Source organism: Lepeophtheirus salmonis, chromosome 8, assembly GCF_016086655.4.
Source record: "Lepeophtheirus salmonis chromosome 8, UVic_Lsal_1.4, whole genome shotgun sequence".
NCBI classification, from domain to species: Eukaryota; Metazoa; Arthropoda; class Copepoda; order Siphonostomatoida; family Caligidae; genus Lepeophtheirus; species Lepeophtheirus salmonis.
The window spans coordinates 10,776,597-10,804,409 of NC_052138.2; the positions used below are offsets into that span (position 1 = coordinate 10,776,597).

General features: G+C 30.5%; 1 protein-coding gene across 1 annotated transcript in view; it reads left to right on the plus strand.

Moving 5' to 3' along the window:
* The first annotated feature begins 23,498 nt into the window (after positions 1–23,498).
* Positions 23,499–27,813, plus strand: part of LOC121123214 (protein limb expression 1 homolog) — a 59,522-nt gene continuing 55,207 nt past the window's right edge. The window contains exon 1 of the mRNA XM_040718346.2: positions 23,499–23,855. Coding sequence (XP_040574280.1) covers positions 23,591–23,855 — 265 coding nt within the window. The 5' untranslated portion in view covers positions 23,499–23,590. The remainder of the gene's footprint in view (positions 23,856–27,813) is intronic.

A 27,813-nucleotide genomic window follows, 5' to 3' on the forward strand; every position in this document is an offset into this window, starting at 1 on the left:
TGTAAGAATTTGAAATATTATATGTTTAATTAATGAAGGAGGAAAAACAAAAACAAAAACCGGTAGATAAGTAATCAGATCAAGAAATTAGGTGTTTCTCTTTATAGACCCATCGCTCACTCTTTTCGTTTTCTCCAATATATCACTCAGTATATTATATGAATTAGTATAGATCATTTAACGTTGATGTGAATATGCGGGAATCTTGTTTATTTATTTAATTCTATAATAAGTGATAACACAGAAGAACCATTCCGAATCCCTCTGGTCCGTCGGTAAGCTTTATACACGATTATTTGTATACTATAAATTGTTTTTAAAAGATTCATATAATTTTTTCAATATTTCCAAAAATGAACCAGTTATCGGGGGTTATTTTACAACAACATTATTCTTCGTAACTTTTTTGTTTTTCCAATTACGAAAAAAAATATAGATAGGTTTGTGTTTCTCTGAACAATTCCATGGTTTCTATGATAAGACTTTGTGGATTACCTTACTTAACCAGATATGTATAATTTGAAGAATCCAAGAGAATTATCAGGATCTTTTTCTACAACAACGAAACATTCATAGGAAGAAGTCGCAAGGTGTTAAATCTCAAGATCTTGGACGGAGCAATAGTTACGGTAAATGTATTGCACTATCGAGAGATGATCATTGATTATTTATGGCCGGAATTGGAAAGTATTGATCTGAACAACGTTTATTTTCAACAAGATGGTGCTACGTGCCACACAAGCAAAGAAACCATAGTTCTTTTAAGGGAAACCTTTTCTAACCGTGTTATCTCTCTCATAGATATCTCAAAATTGCCCATCGAGATTTTATGATTTAACACCTTGCGACTTCTTCCTTGGGGCCAGACTGAAAGATAAGGTCTACGCCAATAGCTCAGCATCGATTTAAGACTTCAAAGATGGAATTCGTGAACGATTAGTCTTGAATATTGTATAAGTAAAGGATACGGTTCACGTAGCTGTGGCGACCATTTGGGTGATATTATTTCCATTAAAAAAAGGAACAGAAAACACTATGCATATTGTCCAAAATAATCTGAGATCAATGTTGATATTCTGGCCCCACACGTATTGACTACACCAGGAGGATCTTCTAGATAGTCCCAAAGTTAAGCTAATTTTGGAACGGACACATTAGATAAAAAAATAACCTCCTTTAAAAAAGGACCCCAGTATTACTGTACCTGGAGAAACTATAAAAATTCAATTACTTCGGAAAATTAACACTATTGTTTAATTTAAAAATTACATAGTTTAGATATAGATACTAATTTGAGGAGCATACACAACTTTAATATCGAGGAGGATTCAAAAATATGCAAATAAAAGTGGAAATTTATTTTTTAGATCTCACTAATCTGGTAGTACTATTCCATATATTTTCCAAGTATCTCCATGTTTGTGCTATATTGCTGTTATGTCAGATTTGAAAAATTACGTTTTATCAGCAATATAGAGTAATATATTTTATATGACTACTTTTTCAACTGCAGATGTTTAACGTGAATAAAATACTTACTTCTAGGATTTATATAATTTAAAAAAAACCACCATACAGTCACTTACTTGTTCAGGTTTGGTCCCAACAGACAAGGTTCTTACAGATATATGTGTTGATATACTTGTTTTCTTATAACTATAACCAGAAAGGGTTTTCTTGCAAAAAATTTACAATAAAAAGTATGTTAACCAAAATTATATACCTTCTATGACAAATTAAAAAAAAAAGTTCCTCAATAACTATTTTTGTGTTTTTCAATCTAATGTTGAATATGATTGTTTTGGTTTAAGTTAATTATTAGCTACTCGATAATTTAATTGCATTCACATCGATACAATTATACTATGAACTCAATATATTCATGTCTTAACATCGCTCGAACACTTTTGCATGAAATGCTATCCATTTTGCCATTTATCCAGATAGAAAGAATGTTTTTTTCATCACTTTCAATTACTCCCAATTTCATAGCTGATTGAGGATACTTTGATCTTTTTTAATAATTTTTTAGAATTGTATATTGAATATTTATTTAATTTTCAATATAAAAGAATTATAATTTCGTTTTTGCATAAATAGATGCTCATGATATGCTTAATGTTTAACTAATATTATTTCTTTTTCTAAATGAAATGTAAAGATATATTCTGGGTTTTTCTTATCGTAAAGTCTTCTTTAAAAAATTCAATTATATCGATCGTTAAAGTTGAATCACCTTGAGTTGTCTGGATGATTAAGCAGAGTAAAATTATGTTTGTACTAAAAGTGATAAATTAAATAGAACAAATATGGACAAATCGTTTTTTTTTTAAATACCAAACTACTAATATGGTGGATACAAGTAGGCTTAAAAAACATCAAATTATCTTAATAAACAAACATTGATATACCTACCTTGCAATCCGCTCCAGTAAATTTCCCTTTTCTCTACGAATTAGCTAATAAAAACCATTCTAATTATATTTTATTGTTGTTGTATATAAAGTGATTAAAATTCCATTTGCATTTCTAAGTTTAAAAGCACATACTTTTGGCTTGATCATTAAATTAATAATAATTGCACAGTTATTAGAAGAAAAATGATTTATCATGGGATTCACATCTATATCCAGAGGGGATGGAAGGTATTTGAATATCTTAAGACTGTAACATAAATAATTACTAACTCTGTCAAAACTCAAAAATGGGTACCCTAAACTTACGGAAGCATTTAATTAAAATTTTATCCTCGTTATTTTTAATTATGAAGTTTATTTACGCAACCAAACGATAGATAAAGCAAAAAATAAACAAGTTTTGGTTTTATCACATTTCTCTCAAAGTGTAAAATGTCGGACCGACAACAAAAAAGCAACACGCGTGCGATCTTCTTCGCGCCAGGCTCAGCCCTGAAAAGGTTGTAGAGACCGTTTGAATCTTCATTCGGACTGCCTACAGCCACAAAAAGCCTTTTAAGGATAGGATTGGCGTTGAAATTTGTATTCTGAATTTAATTATCTAACATTTCCGTAAGCAACAATATGACTGACTTCTGCCCTGCCTCCATGTAGCCCCCTCCAACCTTGACATCAATCCTCTAGTCTGTGCAGTTTAGGGTGTCTTAGATAGAAAGGGTTGCTGCACCTTGCAAACAAATTTGGATTCGCTCCGAGCTATAATCATGTCAACGTGATACACAATGGACACGGCCTTGATCTTTCAGAGCTGTCAATCTGTTTGCCGCCATGTCGAGGTAATATAATTGCTTGTGAAAGAGAACATAGTGAATAATAAACATAGGTGAATATATCACAAATTTGTTTTGAGCTGTCTTTTCCTGATTCCATAAAAATTACGTTTTTCGTAATTAATGCATACTAAATCAAGTTTTGAATCTCCACTTTGTAACCAGTGTTCCATTGAAATATGAACAAGTTCAATTTGAAACTTTGTAAAGATATACTTTATTAATTAACATTAGAATTTCAAAAAGTTTATACGATAAATAGATGAGTGGCTGAGCTCTCGTAATCCTTAATGCAGCCACCTTAACGGCAATGATGGCTTCCAGGTGGTGGCAGAAGACCTGACACCTGCTGTAGACGCAGTCCTCTGTCATGATGTCACAATGCTGACTGCAAGTGGCTTTGAGGACCTCAGTGTTTGGATGACAGATACTGCATGCCTTCCCCTCGACATGGGCCCCTAAATTGTAGTGTAGGAAATTATGATCATGGCTTTAGGGGGGCCAAAATTGTCGAAAAAGAGTTCAAAAGAGTCTTGTAACGGAGGAAATGAAATGGGGTTCTTCAATAGCTGGTATTAAAAGTGGCCTCTCCACCCTCACAAGGCACTTTCCACTCACTTTTTTGATAGCTCTCTGGACAAGGTGGTGTGAAATCCTAAGATATATTGTATGGGCCCTCATGGGCTTGAGGGCAATGGCTTGGACTGTTTTCTTTAACTCCTACGGACCCAGCTTGGTCTTTTAGACAGAGTGCTTCTTCCTCTCCAACGTTTCAGACTTGCTGACGTCGTAGACTGTGGTCCTTGAGACACCCAACTACTTGGAGGGTGCGAATGAAAATTCGTCGATCACATTCAAGTGTCATTTTCTTCACTTGTACGTAAGCTAGAGCGATCTGCTGTATTTTGTTTTGTAACCCATTTTTTATCCTTTAATATATCGAAATAAGATTAATTCTAATCACTCTATTTTCATTAATTATTCAATTAGTAAGTAGTCAGATTTCAATCGAACACAAAGTATATATTACTTAACCCCTTTTGAAAAGCCAAAAAACCTTCAATGTTAAAAAAATAGAAAAATTATATCTTTTTTTGTTCAGATGTCAATGGACCACCCGGTATAGTCAAAAATTATTTTCAGACTAAACCAAATAACTAAACATATAATTTTGCTTTGGAGTTTTGAAATTTTTTTCCAAAACTGAAAATTTTTTAAAAAAAAATTCCAAAAACTAAGTCCCTCCAAAAATATAATCCTGTGGACACCCCTGTATCTATATAAAAAGAATTGAGATTTGGATATACATTAAGAATTTATGAGGTTATAAATCATTCGTTGCAAATTTACAACGCTACTCCATAAATATTACATAATTTCAAATAAATTGTACGATTAATTAGTAATCGATACTTGTCCAAAAAAAAAAAAATCGTATCACTTGGCTGGACAATTGGTAGGATTTTTTCTTGGGGAGGGCTGATTTTTTTCCCCTAATTTTCCGACCGAAATACAAATATAGGATGAATCTACAATATCTCGGACCTGGGTCGGCTCAAATCTTTAGACGTGAAATTTGAGAACTTTGGGATCCTGATTCAAAACCAAAATTTAACGGATACTTTTCTTGAATTTTATATACATTTTACCTGAAGACCTAAGTAAAATAAGGTTACATTTTTACCATCTACTTATGTCAAGACAATAAGAATTATTGTTATAAGACCATATTGTCCAAGATCCGTCCTATCTCTAGTGACATCTACGTTTTTGTTACTCTGACATAAGGTTATCTTTTCAAACTTAATGTTAGCCCTTTTCATTTCCGCCCAAAATAATAATAGGGCCTTTTTTATAAATAATTTGTTCCAATGATGTTTTTGAAAAAAAAGTAATATTTTGACTTTTTCTAGAAAAAGGTATTTTTTTTTTTCAAAAGACCTTCATATCCATTTGTTTAAAGTTACTTTCTAATCCAAAATTCCGGGTGAATTTCTGGCCCTGATACTCCAAAAGCGTGCCCCCAACTCATCCCTATCGCAACGGCCCCGACATTTGGGGTTCTAATGTTAATATCTACTGACTTGAGACAATTAAAAAATGGTAAACCGTTGAATTAATTGTATGTGCATCACTTTTAACCGGATTTTACAACTTTCAAACCGTTCTAATGAATAACTGTTTGATTTTTCACTACTCTTTGATTTTACTATAATTCATTTTAATACAAAAGGGCTGCTAAAAAAAACTTGAATTCCTAAATAGTTTTGTTCTCGTTTCAAACACTGTTTTGCAAAATAATAAACATATTGATAATTAAAATGCAATTTAGTTAATTATTATCTGCATTGTAGATTTATATAGATATGACTTTGTCCTATAAAATAGTATGTAGGTAGTTGCTTTTATGCATGTAAAGTTGTAGTAGATTCGTACATTGAAATAAGTTGTTAAGGCAATGCATTGTAAAAAGGTTGGAACTCCGGGACTGTGCTACGGAATTACTCAGCAATTTTATAACTTCTATTATAAGTTATTATAATACAATAACTTTATTAAATTTATTGAACCTGTTCTATTGATAAAATGGTTTACAACCTCTACAAATTCAGTTTGCAAATATAAGATGCAGATACATTTTTACAGGAACAACTTTGCAAATTATTACTACATGAATGCAGTTTTTGTTGCTCATTTGGACAGCTATGCCACATGATATGGGATTGTACAAAGTTAAAACCTTATCTTTGTCAAAGTGTCAAAGTGTTTTGTTACTTTTTGGATGAAATAACTTATTTTATATTCATTTTAATGAGTTATTTAGTTACAATATTTGAGGATTTACTATTTTTAGCAAATTCCTTATGGAAAGCCTAAGTAACAACAAAAGAAGCAGAAATTGTGAAATATAAATCTTTAATATTCGCATAAACACAATAACTCACATAATATAAGTACTTACACCCCAAGTAAAAACATAAAACGTGACGAACATGAGTATTAAATGTCTAGAAAATCTCTTTGCAGTGAACTCTCTTATAACGAGTGTTATTTTCCCTCTAAATTCAGGTTATCACATTTAACGTACATGTAGGCATATTCACGTATATGTAGATACATTGTAGATATACTGGGTCTGCAAGCTATTTGTGCAGCGAAAATTATTTTTTTTCAACGGCAATTTTCTCTCCAATCAGTTAACAGATTTTTAAAAATAAAGCCAGATTCTGAAGCGTGATGGATCTGATTTATTTTATTCATTAAAATCACCTAGAACCTCAATTACAGTCTCTATACGAGGCCGAAGGCGCGAGCAGGCCTTCACCACTTAGTCACTTGGCATATCTTAGAATGACTTCTTGATTCTGACTTATAAGTTCATCTTTGTTGTTGCTGGGGGTTCTGTTTGTTTGGCTTTCGACTGTGCCCACACAAAAAAAGATTTTTATTTTTTTTTTTTAATTTTTTTTTCTCAATGACATTCATTTTTTTCGACTCTAATTTGTGGTGAATTTTTGTTTTTTGAAAATGAGATTATGCCTTTTCAATTTATAATTAAAAAAAACCTTTTTGATTAATAATTTGACTCATTTTCAATCAAATTACGGTTTTTTTAACGAGTAATATTTAATTATTTGAATGACCTTTTTTCCTAACAGTTTGTTTATTTAGTTTAATAATATTTTGAAGGAAAGTGATACTTTATCTGTCTTTCACAAAAGTCATTTTTTCAAAGAGCCTTCATTTATATTTTTATAAAAGTCACTACAAAAATAATCCAAAATTTTTGAGTGATATCTAATTTTTTTTACTCTATTGTACGATGAGTATAGGGTATACAACCCCCTCTTACAACATCCGTGAATATGGAATACTGTAGAAAAAAATACAAAATATATTCTATGACGATTTATGCTGCAATACTTAATTATTATGATTTACATTCATGATTATCCATTAAAAAAGATTAATGTTTAATTATTTCCCACGAATTGCAATTTTTAAGTGTTCCTTAATTAATGATTTAATTTTTTTCTTATTCAGATGCTTCAACAGTTGATTGTAACAAAAATTATAACAACCGCCCAATAAATAAATAATTTACAAAGATAAATAATTTTCTAAATATGATTCTTAATTGAGATGAATAAATTATTAAATAATGAACACTTTATTATTGTAATTCGTGGAAATAATTTAACAAATTTTTTTTAAATTGGTTGACATGAACGGGAATCATACTAGGGCATGAGTAAACTAAAGAAATATATTATCCCCATGGTGGTTAGTGTGACAATAAAATAAACTTTTTTGAAAAAGCTTAGGTCGAAAAATGGTTCCTAATTGTACAAAAAATCATGTAAGAAAAGTTTGAAGTTTGAAATATGAAAATTTGCAATTACGTTTAATTTACATTAAGTCAAAGTATAAGCTTCAAAGGTTAATGAAGAAGATTGTATGATTATGCTCCGCCTTTTTTAAAGGTTTTTCTGTAGCTCTTGTTTTTATCAACTCCAACCATGGGCCCTTTTTGTCCTTTTTCTCTCGTTGGGCTAGGATGAATTATTTGTTTTCATGCAATACGGAGGTAGAAATTATAATTTATTTGATACATCATAAAGAAAAAGGAATATAAATGTATCCAAATTATATATTTTTTTAATGTACCATCTTCGACAAGGATGAAATAGATTTTTATTGCTGTTTTTAATGTGTTAAAATTGAATTAACAAGGGCACTTTCTGTGAAAAGGTCACTACGGTCATAGTAATTAAAATTTATTTTTTCCCGTTGAATTTATTGTAAATTACACGTTATTACAAATTTTCATATTTATCAGTCCAATAGTTTGGTTGCAATATGCTAAAGATTTAAAATAAAGGGACATGAGCTAAATTTCAATTAAAATTTATTGACGTTATTTTGAACATATATACATTATTTTTTTTTAAATACTTATGAAATATATTTTATTGTAAATTTAGTAACCTCAAATTATTGTTTTTAAAAAAAAAAAAAAAAAAAATACTTTAATTTGTGATATATGGACAGTATTCAAGCAAATACTCAGTTTTTCTTTAAAATGTAAATTTTCAAAAGTTTAGGGCCCTTGAGCTACCTCTAAATATTATTCAAAACTGTTCAAACTATTCCAAATGTTTTTGTACAATTAGGAACTATTTTTCAAGCTAAGCCAGTTATTTTATTGCCATTCTAAGGGCAATGGGACAGTCTGTAGCTTGGATGCTAACAAAAAAATTCACGGCTCCTTTACGTGAGCAAAATACCTATATTTTATATTAAATAATATTATCATTTAGGGAGTAGGGTTATTTTGCCACCAGGCTGCTTCAATTTCTACCGTTTTGTTTACAAACTAATATTAGTCAACAAGGCTCGTATGAATTATCATCAAAGATATTTATTACTTTTTTTCGGGAAAGTGTCTGTACACGAGGCTCAAGTACCATCTACAAGTTTTCAGTTTTACTACCAACATGCAATTTTTAAACTAAAAACTCTAATTATATTTCATTGTTACATTTAGGGACAGACAAATCCTGAGGAAATTCTTGTAATTATTCTAATACCCCCATCAATAGTTTATATTTAAGGAGTGGGGGCATAACCTTTACAATCATATTTAATTACAATTCTATCCCCCATACTTTTAATTACGAGGTTTCACTCCACAACCAAATGACAGTTGAAATAAAATAAGACACTTATTTTTTTATCTCATGTCTCTAAGTGTAAAAATGTCCAACAAAGAAGGTGACGCGTGTAGGATAACGTTGGTATCTCCATCCATCCTGTCTAAAGCATCAAGAAATCCACTGCAGTTCTATACATCCAAGAAGAACAAAAAGTTCCGCAAAAACAATACGGCTGACTTCTGTCCTGTCTCCTCAAGTTCTGACCTCAATCCCCTGGAATTCTTAGTTTAAGGCGTCTTTGAGAAGAAGGCCTACCGCCCTCACATCCAAATTTGGATTAGCTTCGAACTGCAATCATGACAGCTGGTACGCCATGGACACTTTTTTCATCGTCAAAAGCTGTCAATCTGTTTGGCTGTGTGTCAAGGCCGTTATCATATTGTCTAAAAAATATAGCTAAATATAGTATTTGAACATATCACAAATTGATTTTGGGTTGACTTTTATTGGTTCCATGAAAAGTAGGAAAAGTACGGGTTTCGTAATTTAGTATTAATACATCTAGTTTTGGGTCATTACTGTATATAATTACGTAATTGTACAAAGTTTGTTTTCTGGGACTACATTTGCACTCAATTCAAACACTTCTTTCAGTTTTAAGATAGGAACAATGATCTCTACTTTGCATACATTTTTATGCATTGCAATAAGCTACCACTAATGTATTCTTACCATATACATTCATTTAAGAAGTAAAGCCCTGTAATTTGTACATGTTGAGCGTGCATGTAAAGTTCATTAAAATATAAACAAAGCACTCTACACCCTTAATCATGACTTCCATTCATTTTCCAACAGGAAAGAAAAAGTATTAAAAGCAAAACAAAAAATCTTGACCATCAACTTTGCTTTTTGACATATTTTTTTTCTTTTTAAAAAATAGAAAATCTAAAAGATAATTTAGATGAGTTATGCACCGAATCCATTTGTTTAAGTATTCATTTGGGATTTAAATCCACTTAAAGAAAGTTACTAAGTTAGTTTTATGATATTTTGTTGAAAATTATTACATAGCTATAATTTATATTAGGAACATGCCATACTTACTGTACATATTTAGGCCCCTTGTAGTGTTAAGTCACGGACCAAGACCAAAAAAAAAAAAAAAAAATCAGCTTTGTATTAAGTGATTTTTGATTTCAATGTTCACAATTTTAAAACACACTTGACATCATCAATACTTTATCTTTTGAATCAGTCTAGACAGAATGATAAATGGGACAGATTCAGACCTACTTTTTTCTAAGACCGATCAAGACCCATTTTGCCTTGGAACAGATCTAGACCAATGTTTTGCATTGAAATCTGTTCAAATCCAGCTTTCGAAATAATTTTTTTGCAGTTCAGTTTTATCTGATTTTTCTAGACCTATTTGAACTGATAGTTCAATACAGAATGCGATTTCAGGGAGTAGAACAAAATTTAATCGTTTTCAAATTGTGCACCAATTATTTGGTTTCAATATATAGATCGATTTTTTGGATCTCAATCTATGGAGCGATTTTCTACCAACTGATTTATGAGTTGTACAAATATGATTTATGCAACACATTTAATTTCTTTTCTTCTTATAGACCGATCTAGACTGAACTTCTTTAAAGGATTGAATTAATTCATTCTACTAAAAATCATAGAGTTCTTGTTTCGGTCTAGGATTTGTCAGACCGAAACCCACCACTAATACAAGTACTTACTTCATTTTATGTGATATGTTACATATATTTTTCTATACCATGAGTATAATTATGGAATTCATTTTGTTTGTCATTTTTTTTTGGCTCATATCAACAGACATGCAATGATATAGAACGGTATTTAGAGTATACCTAGACTCATTTTTCCTCCCTTGAAATTACATTTTTTTCTTTTTTTTTTTGTATTTAACAAAGAAAAAAGGGAATAGCTTAAGGAATTAGAAAAATGCGTCTAAGCTAAAGTAACGGACTCTTTATGTCACTGTCGTATGGACAATATCATTATTTAACTCAGCAAAATGAAGAAGTACATAATATTTAGTAGTGATTTTATTCTTGCAAAGGGCGGCCTTGTCGGTGTGAGGCAGAGATCTGTGACTGTCCTTGGGAGTTGAATCTTTTTGAGGGGTTGAAAATTATATACTTTTTCAGATGTACAATTTATTTTTCTTTAAAAAAAAAATAATTGAAAATTACAAAGGACTCCCAAAATTTAGTAAATTTATATAATAATCTGTAATAATATTTAAACTTGTACCAAATTACCCAGTTTTGGGTAACACTATCATAAACTACTGAATAATTATTAGTCAATGTAATAAGCTGAATAACCTAATTATGTTTTATTTATACTCGATATTTATATATGTTGTAATTAAGCCAATATCCCGACTGACTCAACTCTTAAGAGGTATACTTAATTCTAATAATTAAGGGGTGCAAATATACATAATTATGTGCAACATTTTCTAATTATTTTTATTGTTTTTAGGTTTGATGAATCACAATCCAAAAATTCCTCCGTAAATAGTAATTATTCAGCAGCTATGCATTAATTAAACAAGTTTCCAAATATATATAAAGGTATTTTTGAGATCCCAAACGAAATCGGTAATCAGATTTCAGATATGTTGCTCACCAAAGTGTACAAAATTTCTAAGAAATTCAAGGAATCCTAGTCAATTGTACATAGATAAATTACGTCTTATGATAGGAAAGGACCTTGGTTATTGATGACGTCAAAATAATCGTCCTCGGATCATTGTTATAGTATTTTCGAGAATTAAATATAGTTTTTGTTGCAATCAGTGCCAATCAGTAAGTCTCATTTACCTCTTCATGACGGACGTTGCTGATGAATCGTTTGGACTTGAATGCGACATTTGAGCAATTAAAGTACAGTTAATTTCCTAAATCAACCATGGGCTAAGACCCAAAAACTGATTTTAAACAGTTCATTGGAGCAAAATTCAATACAAAAATAACTTGATAAGACCATAGAAAAAAAGTTTGTTTGTTTTTAAGAACAGAAGAGCACCAGTGTCAAAAAAAGTTTTTGTAGATCTAAAAGTCTCTCTCAGACCTCCTATATGACCATACATTTAAAATTATCAATATATTTTGTGATGAAAATTGAAGTTGAACTGAGGTCATATTTTTGCCTTTGTTTTCTAGTCACCAGAATTACCCCAAAAGTTATTCATCGATATTGATCAAACTTGGTACAAAGATTATATATGGTCATAGTAATTCGCCATTAAATTTTATGAGGTCAAAGATCAAAGTCAGTAAAAACGAAAAAAAAATACATAATCTAACACAACTTTCGTAAAAATTGCGATACAGAGCTCAATTTTGATATTAGGCAGAGGTTTTGCACTCTACTGAGTGACCGTTCTAGTTTTATATGTTGTTGTGATCTTTTATGAAATATTTTTTTAAACACCTAGCTATTCTTTTGGGTATACAGTTTGAAAATTATTGATTTAAACCGATCAGAAATAATCTGTATTCATGTTATTCTAAATTAAATGTAAGACCTTCTTTCACTAACGCTTCTTCAGAAATAAATACATACGTATTTATGTAGGTATTGATAAGAAACTAGCCTCAGAGACTATTCATTTTTTCCGTACTTCTTGGTGATGGAATAAAAACAACTGATTCACTTGTCCTTAACCTTAGACCTAATTTAATTTATAAAGCTACTTTTTAATGCGACGAACCTTAAAGGGTTGAACGTAAATACATATATTGTGCTTTTAATAGGATTAAACGTCATCCATGAATAACCTACCTACCCGTCATCTTCCAAAGTTGGTACAACTCAACCATCATCATAATTTTAAAGTACATTTACAAAAAAACTCTTAACATAAGAGTGAATAATGTAAACTTGACAAAAGGTTGATTCCATGTGATCAAGTTATACTTTTATGGCATGAATTATACAATGATAATGGGAAGTTATTCTCACAATTTCAAATGTAATTATGTATTATATTATTATAATTTGTAGGAAGTTGACTAATGATAAATAGGCTTTATTTACAACTAAATTGCATTACTTCGAAGTAGGTTCACAGGGTATACAGGTACAAGAGTCGTGTCGGAGAACTGACGCATTTAAAACATAACTATACTTAATTGATAATGTAAATGGTACTTGAAGACCCACTAAGTTATCAAAAAATTGGCCCACCAATGACGTAGCCCCCGAATTTATGAGTTTGTACCCCCCCACAAAAAAAAAAAAAAAAGGAAGAAGGAATATTTATCTTTTCTATTTAAAAAAGTTGAGCTAACCAACACTAAAACACTTCTGTTAGTACATTTGAATTGCCCTGACCAAAATTCTTTGTATATTTTTTTATTCCAACAAGTATCGAAATACTGATATTAATTTTGTTATCTCTGCCGGTCCTTAGATTTTCAGGTTTCAAATTTTCAGGCTAATATCGTTTTTTTTCTGACTTTAACACGGAATGATTTTATTTTTTCAATAAAATAGATGGCTTTCATTTATCTCTTTAAAATAATAAGCCATTTCTTAATAATTTATCGTTTATATGACCTTTTTAAATAAAAATTCTTTTTTGTTAAACTGTGTCAATATTTCATTTAATGACAGCTTTTAGAAAGGAACATTACTAAGGTAATGTTTTTTTTTTCAAAAGGTCTCGTCCATTTGATATATACCGGGCCGTGCAAAATTATTTACATGATGTAAATATACTTTTTAAGAGGTTTTGTGGCAACCAATCTGATTGTTTCATATTTTTACTGTTAGAATAAACAAAAATCCCTCTTGTGAGAGGGCAACAACTTCCACACGTGAGACCATGTCCAATCAGGAAATAAAGAGGATCGAAATTGCAGCCCTCCTCCAAGCGGGAGTGCATCATAACAACATTAAGGAACAGGTTGGGGCCTCGTTGAAGACAATTTACAACGTTTCCAAGCACTTGGAGGCTGGGGGTGATCTCAAGCATTCCCCTGGGGCTGGCAGGAAGCCCACTGTCTCAACAAGGCAAGTAAAGGAAGTATTCAAGAGGACTCCCAACAGTTCATTGCCGACATGGCCAGAAAGATGGGAACGTCGACATCAACTGTTTCAAGGGCATTGAAAAGGGCTGGAGGAAAGTCCCTGAGGCGTACTGAACGCCCTCTGCTAACTGACCGTCAGCGAGAAGTCAGACTTGAGCGTGCCAAGAAGATTTTGAATGATATCAAGAGCTTATCTGGACGCATCATCATTTTTTCAGATGAGAAAAGTTTTAGGGGCGATCTTGTTTTCAACAGGCAAAATGACCGTGTTGTGAGCTTTGTAGATATTTGGAGATCCAACGGGAAGGCCATGAAGCTGGTATGGTTCCCCACTGGCTCAGATTAACAGCGGAGGATTATGTGAAGATTCTGGCGTCCAAGGTCCTTCCGTGGATCAAATCCATAGTCGGCAACTCTCCTTGGGTTTTTCAACAAGATGGAGCACCCACCCACGCTTCCAAGAAAGCTCAGGAGTGGATCAAGGACAACATGCAATTTTGGTCAAGGACTACTGGCCCCCTCAGAGCCCAGATATTTACCCACTAGACTTCCCTATCTATGCACACGTGGAGACCAAGGCCTGCAAAAAAACGACACAAGAACATAAATGCCTTAATGGCTGCTGTCAACAAGGCCTGGGCCACCATGGACGCCGATTACATCCAGCAAGTCTGTGGCAGCTTCAGATGTCGCTTGACCAGTGTCATTGAGTCAAATGGTGGCTACATTGATTAAATTTGATCACAAACTATTTTATTATTCTAAAAATGTATAAATAAATTGTTTCTTAAGTCATTCAAATGTCATTATTGTCTGCGATATGTTCTGAACAAAAATCGGTAAATAATTCTGCACGGCCCGGTATATATTTTCGACTGATATATGAAATGAAATTATTTTGAAGCATAAATAATACAAATATTTCCCGACTGATATCCCACTTTTTCTGACATAAATTACAATATGCAATATCAATTTTTCCCGGCGGTTAAACCCTACTTTTTTTGTTTGATATTTAATCCATAAAACACGAAATGACTAATAAAATTATCTATTGAAGAAGTTTTGGACTATAAAACCTTTTTTTTTAAACACGTTTTAACATTATAATTTCGATTCAGAGGCATATTTGGAAGTAAAATAACTTCATATATATAAAAACTAGGGTGATTGAATAATAATTGATTTAAAACATCCTAGTATTTGAAAAATAAAATATTTATTAAGTTATTTTGAAAACATTTCCTACAAAATGGGTCTAATCATTAAAAAAAACCCGAAAATCAAGGGTTTTATTTGGATGCTAATATTGTTTTCAATAGTGTTATATTACAGCCAAAAATTAAGGATACACATTATAACACAACTTAGGAGATCTGCCGTCAAGAATAATTTTGTCTATAATTTATTTTTTCAGTTTTACCTTTAATTTTGTAATATAATATTGAAGAAATGTGCCATATAAGGTTGCATGTAAATGTTTCGAAATTAATATAATGAGGTAATTATTTCACTATTTGTAAGAAGTAATGAATATTTTCGATGTAAGAAAAGTTCAAAGTTCAAAATCAATATATGGATGAGATTACTTACATTTAATCAATTAATAGTAATCAAATACATTGGATATGAATCACATTAAAATTTTAAATCTTCTTGCCTCCAAAATATTAATTAGTTATTACAATTAATAAAATAGTCTTCCCTAATCGGACGCAATATTTGTCCAAAAGAACAAGTTTTGATAAATCATAAATATCATTTAGTTATGTCATCATCAATAAATCTCGACCATGTTATACTTATAAGAATAATCAACACTTCAATTAGGCCTTAATTAAGAACAACCCAAAGAAAGATAATCAGTTTTACAAAATTCAAGTTTATAAACGGAGAAAAGAATTTTAGTAAAATATTAGTGAAAATGATGCTTTTTCTAGAGAGTGCTTTAAAATTTAGAAAAATTTCAAGAACTACTAACAGGGAAAGGACTATAGTAGTATAAAATATGACCTGAATAATTGTGAAATTTTCTTCTAGTTAACAATTTGAAGAGTATTTTTATTTCCAAAAGCTGTTTACATTATACTTAAATTCTTGAAGAGAATCATACAGTAAGTATAGTTTTAAATAATATGACCAATAAAGTATGCTTTAAAAACACCCAAAACGTAACATGGTAACCTTGGCAAATTTAAAGAATGTTTAGATTGAAGCAGCTTCGCTGTTAGTATAATTAATTAAATTAGCTCCCAGCAGCTGTACGGTAAAGGAAAAAACTCAAGTTTCCTTTAATGTCAAGGAAGAAAATTGGTAGGGATTACTACTTTTTAGATCCTAAATTCTACTCCGAGTCTCACAAAGACTTACACTAATAGGTCCTCAGCGTTCTCTCCACCATTTATCACCTATTTTAGCTCTCTAGTATCATTATTTGTGGATTTATTTGCATTAAAAAAATAGCAAATTTCAAATTACGACAATAAATTGAAAAAATCAGGTTGTGAACATTAGAAATTGAAGAAATCAACGGATTTTCATAAATTGTACTAATAAAAACTCAGGAGCTCAATTGAAATTAAATTAATTCTATATAATATTCTGTCAAATAATTTTTTGGCAATATTTATTTTGGATGTGCAATGCACGTTGCTCACTACTCCAACGTACATATGATAGCTACTGACTCTATTTCTATGATAACTTTAAAATTTTGCCTCTAAAATGAAATGACGCCATCCCCCGTTACTAGAGCCTGATCGACACACACTATAAACAAGGAAGTTAAATAGTTTCACCCTGTTTAATGTTATTAAACTTATATTAAAAAAATCTGCATTAGATGCAGATTTTTCGGGAATTTCCTCTAGGTATAAAACCCCGGAAAAATGGGATCCTGAGTGAGAAAAACTTAAAATGCACTGTTCTACTCAAAATGAATATCTATAAATCTCTGCTCCTTTGTGCCATGATTTAGTTACGTTTCTAACAAATTATGTTTGGAGGTAGAGGCTTACCTCCGAAAAAAGGAATGACCTTACTCCATTTGTTGGTAATATATAATGATATCTTTACAAAAAACCCAAAAAATTCTCAAGGAACATCAACTTCGACATAAAAAGATATGCAATAACAAAAGAAAATCATTTATTTAATCGCAAAGGTAATTCTTAATGTGAAAAAAAATATTCATTTCCCTTCCCTTTTGTGAATTTTTTTATTTATTTTTACCTATCTAGTTTTTTGAAATAAAAATTATATATGTTTTTGTTATTGTTTTCATTTTAGGTAACCCATTTCCTTTTGCTATTGCGGTTAGAAAATGCAGTAATTTGTTTGTTCGATAGGTATTGAAGCAATTGAGTTTATTGTTGTTGTTTCATAATGTATAAAAATTGAATTGTATTTAGTGTTTTCCTTTTTATAGGTATTTTGCAAACTTTTAAGTGGGTCATAATTTAGGACAATAGGAAAAGTTAGGTTGTTTTTATAAAATTCCCCATCCAAAAGATATTTATTTGTTTTTTAAAAAAAAGATTTGATATTATGCAAGCATTCTGAATTCAGTTGGTTCATTAAATCATACAATTCAAACCGGATTAATCCGGAAAACATACATTTTTAATATATTTGCAGAATCGCTAATATCTAACTATTTGTTATTCACCTAACCATCTACAAGTATAGAATAAATCAATTTGCCAATAAATTTTACCATCATTTTGTATAAAATAATTAATTATACATCTAAAATCTTTTAATGAAAAATTATTTAAAGAGAAATACAAAATCGAAAAAATCATGGAGTATTTAAATACCAAAGTTTCGTTTATTCAGTTTATGGGGAATGATTATATTGATTTTGATTTTCAAAACTCTGTATACAAAACTCTAAATGGTAGTATCATTATGTCCAAATAAAGTCCATATGAGTTCCGATTCCATATTGTTCCGGAAATGAGTCAACTCCGAGTCCATAAAAAAACTCTTAATCCAGAACTGCAACTCTGAGTGTACAAAATATAATATATATTATTTGATAGGTCATGAAAATTTAATTTCGATTTCAACCCTTTTAGATTCAATGTAAAAATAGAGCATTGTTTGCTTAAGTGACACAAATTACGAACGAATAAAAACCTTTATTTGTGCTCTATTTGAAAATCTTGAAGATTTTTTTCCAATGTTTAACAAAATCTTCCAGTCCGAACGATAAAAATCCATATTGCCTATCACTAGTGTTGTTTGGTACCCCTGTACTAAAGTGCTACAGGGGTCCTGACGCATTTAAAATCAATTCTTTGTGTAGATTTTCGCAATATTAAATGAATTAGGTTCAGAGGTTCGCTTACTAGTTTTATGACATTCATCCAGGCTGTTTTTGTTGTAAAACTTGTTTATAAATATGTAGGTTGAAACGCCTCCCATCTTTAAAAAATAGTTTTCCAGAAGTCGTATGATAGTATCTAAATTATTTTTATAGGTACTAATGCTGGAGAAGACTCGGAAAGTGTTCAGAGATGTATCTACGATTGCCACGATATTTATATTTTGCACCGATTCTTGTATCTAAATGGATATATGATATTGAATATATTTAAAGGAAAAATAAAGATATACAACAACAATATAATTAAGAGCAATTCACATGCACTTAAGGGGGCGTCTCCAATGTCACAGATGGAAGAAAAAGTTAGCTCAAAGGTTTTGTATAATTATTTGAAATACTATTTTTCATGTTTACTTTATAAAATAATGCCCAATATTGTTGGGGTGGGGAAGTACGAGAGGGGAAAAAGTACGGAAAGGGGTTATTTTAGTTAAGAAATTTGGGTGATTTAATTAATCTATATTTATTTACTTTTATACGAAAATAACCGTAAATACCTGTTCCAATACTAACTGAGGATAGTACGGTTATAAATGCATCAATACCCAAGAGCCACTATAATACCGGTATACCAAACAACACAAGATGGATCTAAGAAAATAATTCTACCAAAAATCTTTAATTATAACTATAAAATACGCTATTTTACATCCCCCTCCAATTTAGGCATATGAACTCTGGGAAAAAGTTTATGTCGGAAGTATTTTTAAAATAGAATCTTGGCAGAGTCGGATCTATAACATTCACCATAGAACATCTAGCTTGTTGCTACCTTGATTGTACATCTCAACCTTTCTTCCAATAAGAAACAGAAAAAAAGGTAAAAAAAACACTGGTAGTTTGCCCATTCTCGCAATTATAAGAATATCAGTGTTGTAAACTGTTGATTGCTTAATAAGAGGTGATTTGAATTCAAACATTCAACACTCAGAATACTCGGAAAAAGATCAGAAAAATGGACAGCTGACTATAAAATAAAGTGTCAAATGGTATGTTTGTGATGTAACGCCTCTTTAATTATACCGAACTGTAGAACAAATAATTTAAATACTTTTTTTGAAACAATATTTCCTCCTTTGTATCAAAAGTTCACTACCATTAAACCTATTAAATCAAAAAAAAAAAAAATACTGCACATTTAGCTTGTTACTTAAATCTTTTCATTTAGAATAAAAATTATGTAAACTTGGTATAAATCACAGAACGGCGAAGTCCATTTAAAAAACCAATTTTTATATATTATTATAATTATCAACTCCCTCCAAATAAGTTCACTGTAAAATGATTATGCTAAAAAGGTTGGAGACCAAATTGTTGCAATAATATCGTTGTTTGGTATAATCCCAGTGTACATTATTATTGTGAGACAAAATTCTTGTGGGTAATATCATTATGAAGCAAAATCATTATAAACAATGTTATTGTGAGTCATTGCAAGCCAATACTATAGAGTAAAATTTCATTGCATTTACATTGTATTCGTGGAATACAACTATTGAATAATGAAAAAATATGTCATTAAAGACCCCATTTAATATCCCATAATACACCTCCGCCCAAAGGTAGTGCAGGTGAAAACAGAGTGAGTCAAATTCAACCGTCGCGGATTCTATGAGCATCAAGGATTCTTTCCTATATCCTATCATACACCTTGGTAAATTTCTCGACCCAAAGGTAGGTTCAATTCCTTGTGATATCTAAAAATACATCCCACCCCAAAAATCGATTGTGCAATCTGTAGGCCGGGGATTGTTTGAGAGTATTATAAGGGGTAAGTTCAACTACCTAATTTGTGGGCTGATCTGTATTTTGGAATATTAGAAGGGCTCCTTGATGCTCAGAGACGCGGCAGCGGTGAAGTTTATACTGCCTTGAGTCTTACCATTTAACTTGTATAGTCTGAGGGCTGAAATGTATTTTTGGATATTAAAAGGGTTCCATGATACTCAGGAATGCTACGGCGGTGGAGTTTTTTTTCTTCTCATTCGATAGTTGTATTGTTCGAATATAATATAATTGTATTGTATATTGCACATGATACTATCGTCTTTCAATGAAATTACTCACAATCATATTATTTGAAATAAAAATGCTACACGATGATATTACCCACAACCATTTTGTCTCACAATGATAATATAAACCACAACTTTACAACACATCGATATTACCTCAGTGATTATGTCAAGAACTTTTTTACTACAATTATGTTACCGGAGACTTCATAGAAACTATGTCAAAGCCAAAGTTGAACCTGCATTCCCCTTCCAGAATTGCAGAAATTACCTTGAAGAAGTATATTGTAGGTATAGAATACATGCCACGGTATGTAATTGATTATGACTTGATTCTTCTAATATACATAGTATTGTTATTATTTACCTTTTTTGAGTATCTTTTGAATTTCGTCGTTTCGTAGCTTTCATTAATGAGAGATATTATTGCATACACTTTCATAGCCTTAGGTAAAGTTCCTACATATCATGTAGGTATGTACAATCTACATAATATACGTATACCTATATAGACCTGGATTCCGTTTGATTATCCCTCAATATATGTATGTATATTTTGGTTAATAAAAAACTCAAAGAGCACTAAAACAATATACAGAGGAATAAAGAAAGAAATTGTAAAATTACTTAGAGCTGTTTTTTCTTTCTTTTTTAGTGCTTGAAAGTTCTTTGATCTTATTTGGATAATAAAGTATGAAAATACACCTTTTATTATGGTAATTAAGTTAGTATATGTAGGTATTCACTATGATTATAAAGGCAGTGCCTAGCAAAATAAGGCATTTAGAGCAATAATTTAATAGTTCCGTCCATATGCGAGCATGGCTCCCAAAATAGATATACTTGTAGATTGAAGTCGTTGAAAATATGAGTAGTAGTGATGGGACAATTTAAAAAAAAATCCCGGTGCCGATTCCAAAGCGATTCTAGTAAATATTCTAGATGCCGATTCCAATTCTTTAATATCTTAAACTCCAATAGTTAAAAATACTATTTTCCTATCAGGGGGTTCCACAAGATTATATTTTAGTGGGGCTTGCTTTTTGAATTTTTTTGAAAATAAATTGAAAAATAAATTTCACATATGAAATTTTTTTTCAATTAATTTAAAATATACAGTTTGATATTTAATTTTTTTTTTTTCGAAAAGCCACAATTATTCACAAAAAAAAAAATTTTTTTTGTAAAAAAGATCCAAAATCTTAAATTTTGTGGAAATAAATTTCAAAATCCCAGGCTGTTCTAAAAAACAAAAAAATTTGGAGAAACATTTCAAAAATACGTAGTTATTCATAAATAATTTTTTTTTTTTGAAAAGAAATTAAAAAATTCAAAATTTTGGAAAAAAATAATCTAATTAAATAATTAGGGTAAAAAATTAAATATTTTGGACAAAAATTAATAAAATTAAATATTTTCGAGAAAAAAAACTGTCTAATAAGTAAAAAATAGCCCTCTTGCCCCCCCCGGGCTATTTTTTCATAACTTTAAAAGTAACTAATAGTGAATTACCAGTAATAGATAAGAATCGGAATTGCAAATTAAGCATTATTTTCCTGTATGCCGATTCTGACTCCAGAAAAAACAGCCCCAATTATCTTATTCCGATTAATAGTGTCATCCCTAATTATTAGATAAAGTTTTATGTCAGTTCAACGTAACCTTGTTTCTGCCATATTTCATTCTAATGCAATAATCTTTTGAGATAGGAACTGAATTTTGCCCTAAAATTTCCATTGATGTACAACTGAACGCAAGAGCCACTTGAAGCGTAAATTTTTGATGTATTTTCATTAAAAATAAATTGCTTTGACTTATAATCTCCGTCCAGGAATGAATTAAACTTGGTTGTCATGGTATTAATGTAGTCTACGTTGTAATTTTCCACAAAACAGTATTGAACAAAAATCAAGAAAAAGATAAATGGCCAATAATTTATTTTACATCAAATATACAATATACAGTTTATTACTTTATAGATATATATCGGTAAGTTATAGCCTTTGTATTCAAATTTATAGGACGAGTTGAGATATCCAAGGATATTAACTATAGTTTGGAAAAGTTTCATTGACTTACAAAAAAATTTACTGATTTTATTCCGTAATATAAACTGATAGAGCAATAAAGATAAATAGTTCATGTAAAACAGTTTTCTTCATCAGACATAGGACAGCTGAGATATAGAGCAAAAATATCGTTTGGCACGTGAGAATGAGTTATGAAGAAAACTCCTTAAGGGTCTCATTGCCAATATTAAAAAGCTGAAAAAGGACAACAAGAGCTTTTTAAAGCCACAAGACCAAAAAACTCAAAAGTCGTTTGGAGACAAATTGGCAAATTCCTGGGCCTGGACAATGTGGTGGACTTTGGCATCTGTGGCAATATTAAGAAGAAGGCATGTGCCACCCCCAATGTAAATGCCTTAAAGAAATACGCCAAAAGGGCCCTTCAGGTCAAGGATTGAGATAATAGTGGTGGACAAGAGTGACCTCTATAGAATTAATTGTTTGTATGAAGTAAAATAAATACCTAATGTATCTATGCCTAACTTCTTGTACTTTTTGGGAATCTTGATAAAGTTGAGCCTGAGAAAATTCGTTTGCAATTCATAGAGATACCCTTTATAGTCTGAATTTGATTTGTGAGACTAAATTTAGTGCTGATATGGCCTTTGAAAAAATGTAGCAATTTTCTTATTATTTTGACGCAGTGATTAATTTTTGCTAATAACTTTAAATGCAATTTGCGATGCCTCCATTGGGTTAATCAGATTAATTTATTGATATACAAAATTGACGATAGTATTTAAAATTATTCTAGCTTGTTTTTGTGTTGACCGACTATATATTGTGTAGATTGTAAGTACATCATAAGCTAAAACAATATCGTTCTAAATGTTTTTTATTGTTATAATGGAAGTATTTTAACATAATATATTATTATATATAAATATATAGGTATAGATTATCAAGTTATATAGTCACTGCAAAACACTGCAACGATCGCACGCCAACGTACGAACACGCACGTCCTACCCAAAGATGATATATATTTTTCTTAAGAGGACGACTCGCATGCACCTATCTTACTCAAACAAAAAAGTAAAGCCTTTAGTTTGACTTTAGTTGTCGTTCATCATGTCGGTTCTTTGTGGTCTGTTGTACTTCTAAATGATATTTGTGATTAGTTAATTCCTCATGGATCTAAAAACAAAGGAAAGCAATAAAAAGGTGACTGTGGCTCGACCCATTCCCGTCAAGCCAGAGGTTCATCGTAGTGATGTAGGTGAATCCGAGAATAAAAGTAGTAAAAGTGTTAAAAAGGTCAGTAATGGTTTGAATCCTCCTGGAGAAGGAGGAAGAGGCGCATTGAACTCTCAAAATCGTACAAAGACTATCTTAAATGAAGCAGCAGAGGCCGTAGCCAAATCTTTTGCCAAACAAACTCAAGGGATTAACAAAGGTAAGACCTGCATTTTACGCACATAGATATATAGAACTACAACAATATGTATGTACATACAAATGATTTTTGAGGCTTTTTTTCATTAGATATATGTAATTATCTATCTCACGATTATTTTTGTTCGTCTCAAAGATAGCATCATCTTTTTAGGTTTTGATCAAAAGAGGAAAATGATGATGGCCGGGTAACGCCTTTCCCCTTTGGACTGTTGTCTTTAAATGGGATTAGGGAGAGTGTGGCGATTCACGGGTATAATTACAATGGTTTCTTTCATCTTCTTTTTTCGAGAGGGAAATCTTTTCAATTGGATTGTTTAAAATACATCTAAATTATCTATATACAATCATAAATTATTAAACACGAAAACACAAAAGATTTTACAAAAAAAATCCCATTATTTTAATAAAAAGTCGATAATATTGTTCGTCCGCACAAAGGAAAGGAAAACTTTACAAAATCAAACAGCTCTTTAATCAGATATTCTATATATATCTACGCTAAAACGATCCATAATTACCTAATACAAACCCTAACCGATTTCTAAAGAGGATCTAAGATTATATATATTTTGAGGATCAATAGTGTGCACTCAGTCCTGTGTTCTTTAAACTCTGAATCAAATTTGTAATTGTATCCATTACCTTTGAAAATCTAAATCTGAAAGTTGAATGTCATAAAAATTTTAAAACTACAAGACACATTCATCAGCTCTTACACGGTAAATTCGAGGGTTGCAGTCAGTAAAAAAAAAAATGATGCCGAAAATGCTCAGAATTGGACAATTTTGGCACTGTATGCGGATGAGCCATCCTGCAGATTAGGTCTCTAAAAACTCTTTTTTGATACCTTAGTCTTCAAGAAGTCCCTATAGGTGTACTGTGAAAATTTTATTCTATCAAAAATATAGAAATAATGTGATTTTTTATGGATATTTTCAAGGAGTTTGGTTTTTAAAGTTTGTTTATCATAACAAAACCTTAAAAATGCCTAAAAATCGAGAGAAAAGGTCGAAAAATGGACGGGACAACAATTCATAACAACTTTGACCATAGTCCTTACGCCCTAATTTTGATCAACCCTAAGGGCTCTCTTAAATATATTTAAACATCATCTTTCGATGACAGCAGCTCCCTGCAGTTAAGGAGATAAATAATTTATTTAATTGAAACATATTTATTTTCTACCTTCATTTCAAATGCTTGAAATACTTGTTTGATTGTATTTGAGTATTTCAAAAAGTGAATTCAACTCGTTTATTTTTATAATTGTATAACTAAATGTTTCTTATTTATTTGAAATTTATGTATGATATGTCTGTTAGGCGGATAAGTCATTGAATTAATTATTTTTTAAAGGTTATGCTAATGGTATTTTTATCATCGAAGGTTTAAAATATGGTTATGATTATTTCGTTATGAGAATTTAAAAAAACAAAACATACGAACGTATTTTGGAAATATTATATAAAATAATAAATCCCATAAAACAGTTCTAGAATATCTACCTCCAACAAGAGAAAAATGTATATACCTACATAAGTCTTTAGGTACCATACAAAATAATACTTAATATCCAATGCAGTTAAAGAAATGGCCATAAAAATAACAAATGTGTCTGCTTAAAAATACATATATCCTTAAGTATGAAGGCAAAATATTTATAATGAACATAAAAAAACAAATTTTCAATCTTTTTCTACAATCATGCAATGATATTTTTACTTAAAATATTAATTGATAATTCTGATTTTTTATGTATTTTGTAAATCAAGGAATTTGCAATTTTAATATTTACCTTTCATCAAATAAAGGAAAATAACAAGAATATTCGTTTGCAGTTTAAAAAAAAGGGTTTATAATCGAATATAATTACATTTTAACGGTTTATTGGTCAATAAAGGGTGCTTGATTAACATTGGTCATCTTGAGGGCCTAAATAATCAAAATTTATAAGAATAAATACCCTTTTTTCATTGGTATTAAAGAAAATGGTGAAGAACTGTCGTGTGTTTGAATGGTGATACGGGAATAACTTAAACCTTATTGTCTATTAAAAATAGATTAATCCAATTAAAGTCTAGCTTTATTATTAATCAGATCCTAATAATATGCATTAAAAATATGTTATTCTAGCATTAAATAATGTAGCCAATAAATTAATTATCACATTTACAAAGTATCGGATATTTGTTTCCAATTATCATAATCAATCTAAAACAAAATTAATGGTTGAAAAAAAAGACATTTAAATGGGATTCTCAGTAGTTCTTAACTAGATTTAATTCAAAAATCAATGTTTTTCATTATTCATTCCAGTTGTTAATTTTTTTTTTTTTTTTTCAAACCCTTTGACAAAGTTTTATCAAGATCTTTTTGAAATTAGGCCATTTTATTTAGTAAAAATATTAACTATGAGACACACAGACGGCGTTGAATTCTATTTTGATAAGTGTTGGATCTGTTCTAGAACTGATTTCCTAATTGGTCTCCCCCCTTTTTGGTCTTTTTTATTATCAATCTCATCTTTTTTAATACTATATTGGTCTTAAGGACTGATACATCTGTCTTTTCAGTCTTACAGACCTAGTTATCTTTTTATTTTCTTCACTCCTAGCTAGTATTGAATAATATTTGAACCCAAGAAAATAATGAATGATACTTATAACGCTAGTTACACACTTCTTCTTTTAACTTCAGGTATCATTTTTTTAAAAGAAGTTATGAGTTATAATGGAACTTCAAGGACTAATGATGTAGTTACTATTAAGTAGTAGGTACGTAATTTCTGCTATTTTAATTTCCATAAAGTACCGATAAGGACCGGTCCTCGGACTGACAAATTTTATTAGGTCCAAACTTATAGGACTGTAGTTAACTTTTTAGTCTTTTTAGACCGATCCAACACGAACTATATTGCAATTTGTGACGTCCGTGAAAACACTAGAATATAAGTAAGAGTTATTAATCAATGGTAAATTCAGATGATTTTTGCTCCAAAAAATAATAGATTTGAATATCTGTACTAGGGTTGTGCTCTAGATTTAAACCTTTCAGGAGCGAAGACTAATTACTTTGAGCGATGATGTCTAAGCTGTTAGAACTAGCTAATATTATTCCTAATCTTGTTCCTTTATTTTTGAATTTATGAATGAAGTAAAACTTGTCTAACTGTACTTTTGCTCCTAATAGCTGGCTAGCCTTTCTTTAGGGATTTGATATAAAAAAATGTGCTTCCTTTTGAGAAGCCGGAAATTATCAAAAAACTCTTTGTGATTTTGAGAAACCAAATATTACTATAAATGATTGAGTTGACCGACATGCTCACTCCCTCAACTATCGTGGTGTTGTATTGCTATTAAATGGAGAGGACATACTATGTATTCAACCCTTAAATACTTTATTTGTTTATTTTTGCTGTAAAAAATTTGTATTCGCTGAAAAAATTTTACATGTGCTAATATAAGTTAGAATGAATTATTTATAAAAAAAAATTTGAAGTCAAAAATATTTAACTGTACATTTAATTGATTTTGTTGCAAAAAAATGTACTGCATAAGGGATAAAGGCCATTTTTTTTTTACATAGTTACCAAACACTGTAATACTTGCATTTAAATAATCATAAAACAATTTTTAAATAGCACTATAAACAAGTAATTATAAAAGTTTAGCTTCTTGAAACAGTGGACATCCCCACCCTCATTCGTTCGTGACATTGAAGACACTAATTACAATTACCTATTTAGCGAGTATGTTGTTGCATACTAATAACTACTCACACTTACCAACTGGAGGGTTGCAGTTGTAAAACAATTTAATGTTTGGCACATTTTCGTGGATTTTATTGCATTAAATGGATGTTTTGTTGGTATTAAGGATAAATTAAAAAAATGATTCAAGATTACAATTGTTGGTCATTATTAGGATTAATATTCTGCTAGAAAGGGCTATATTATT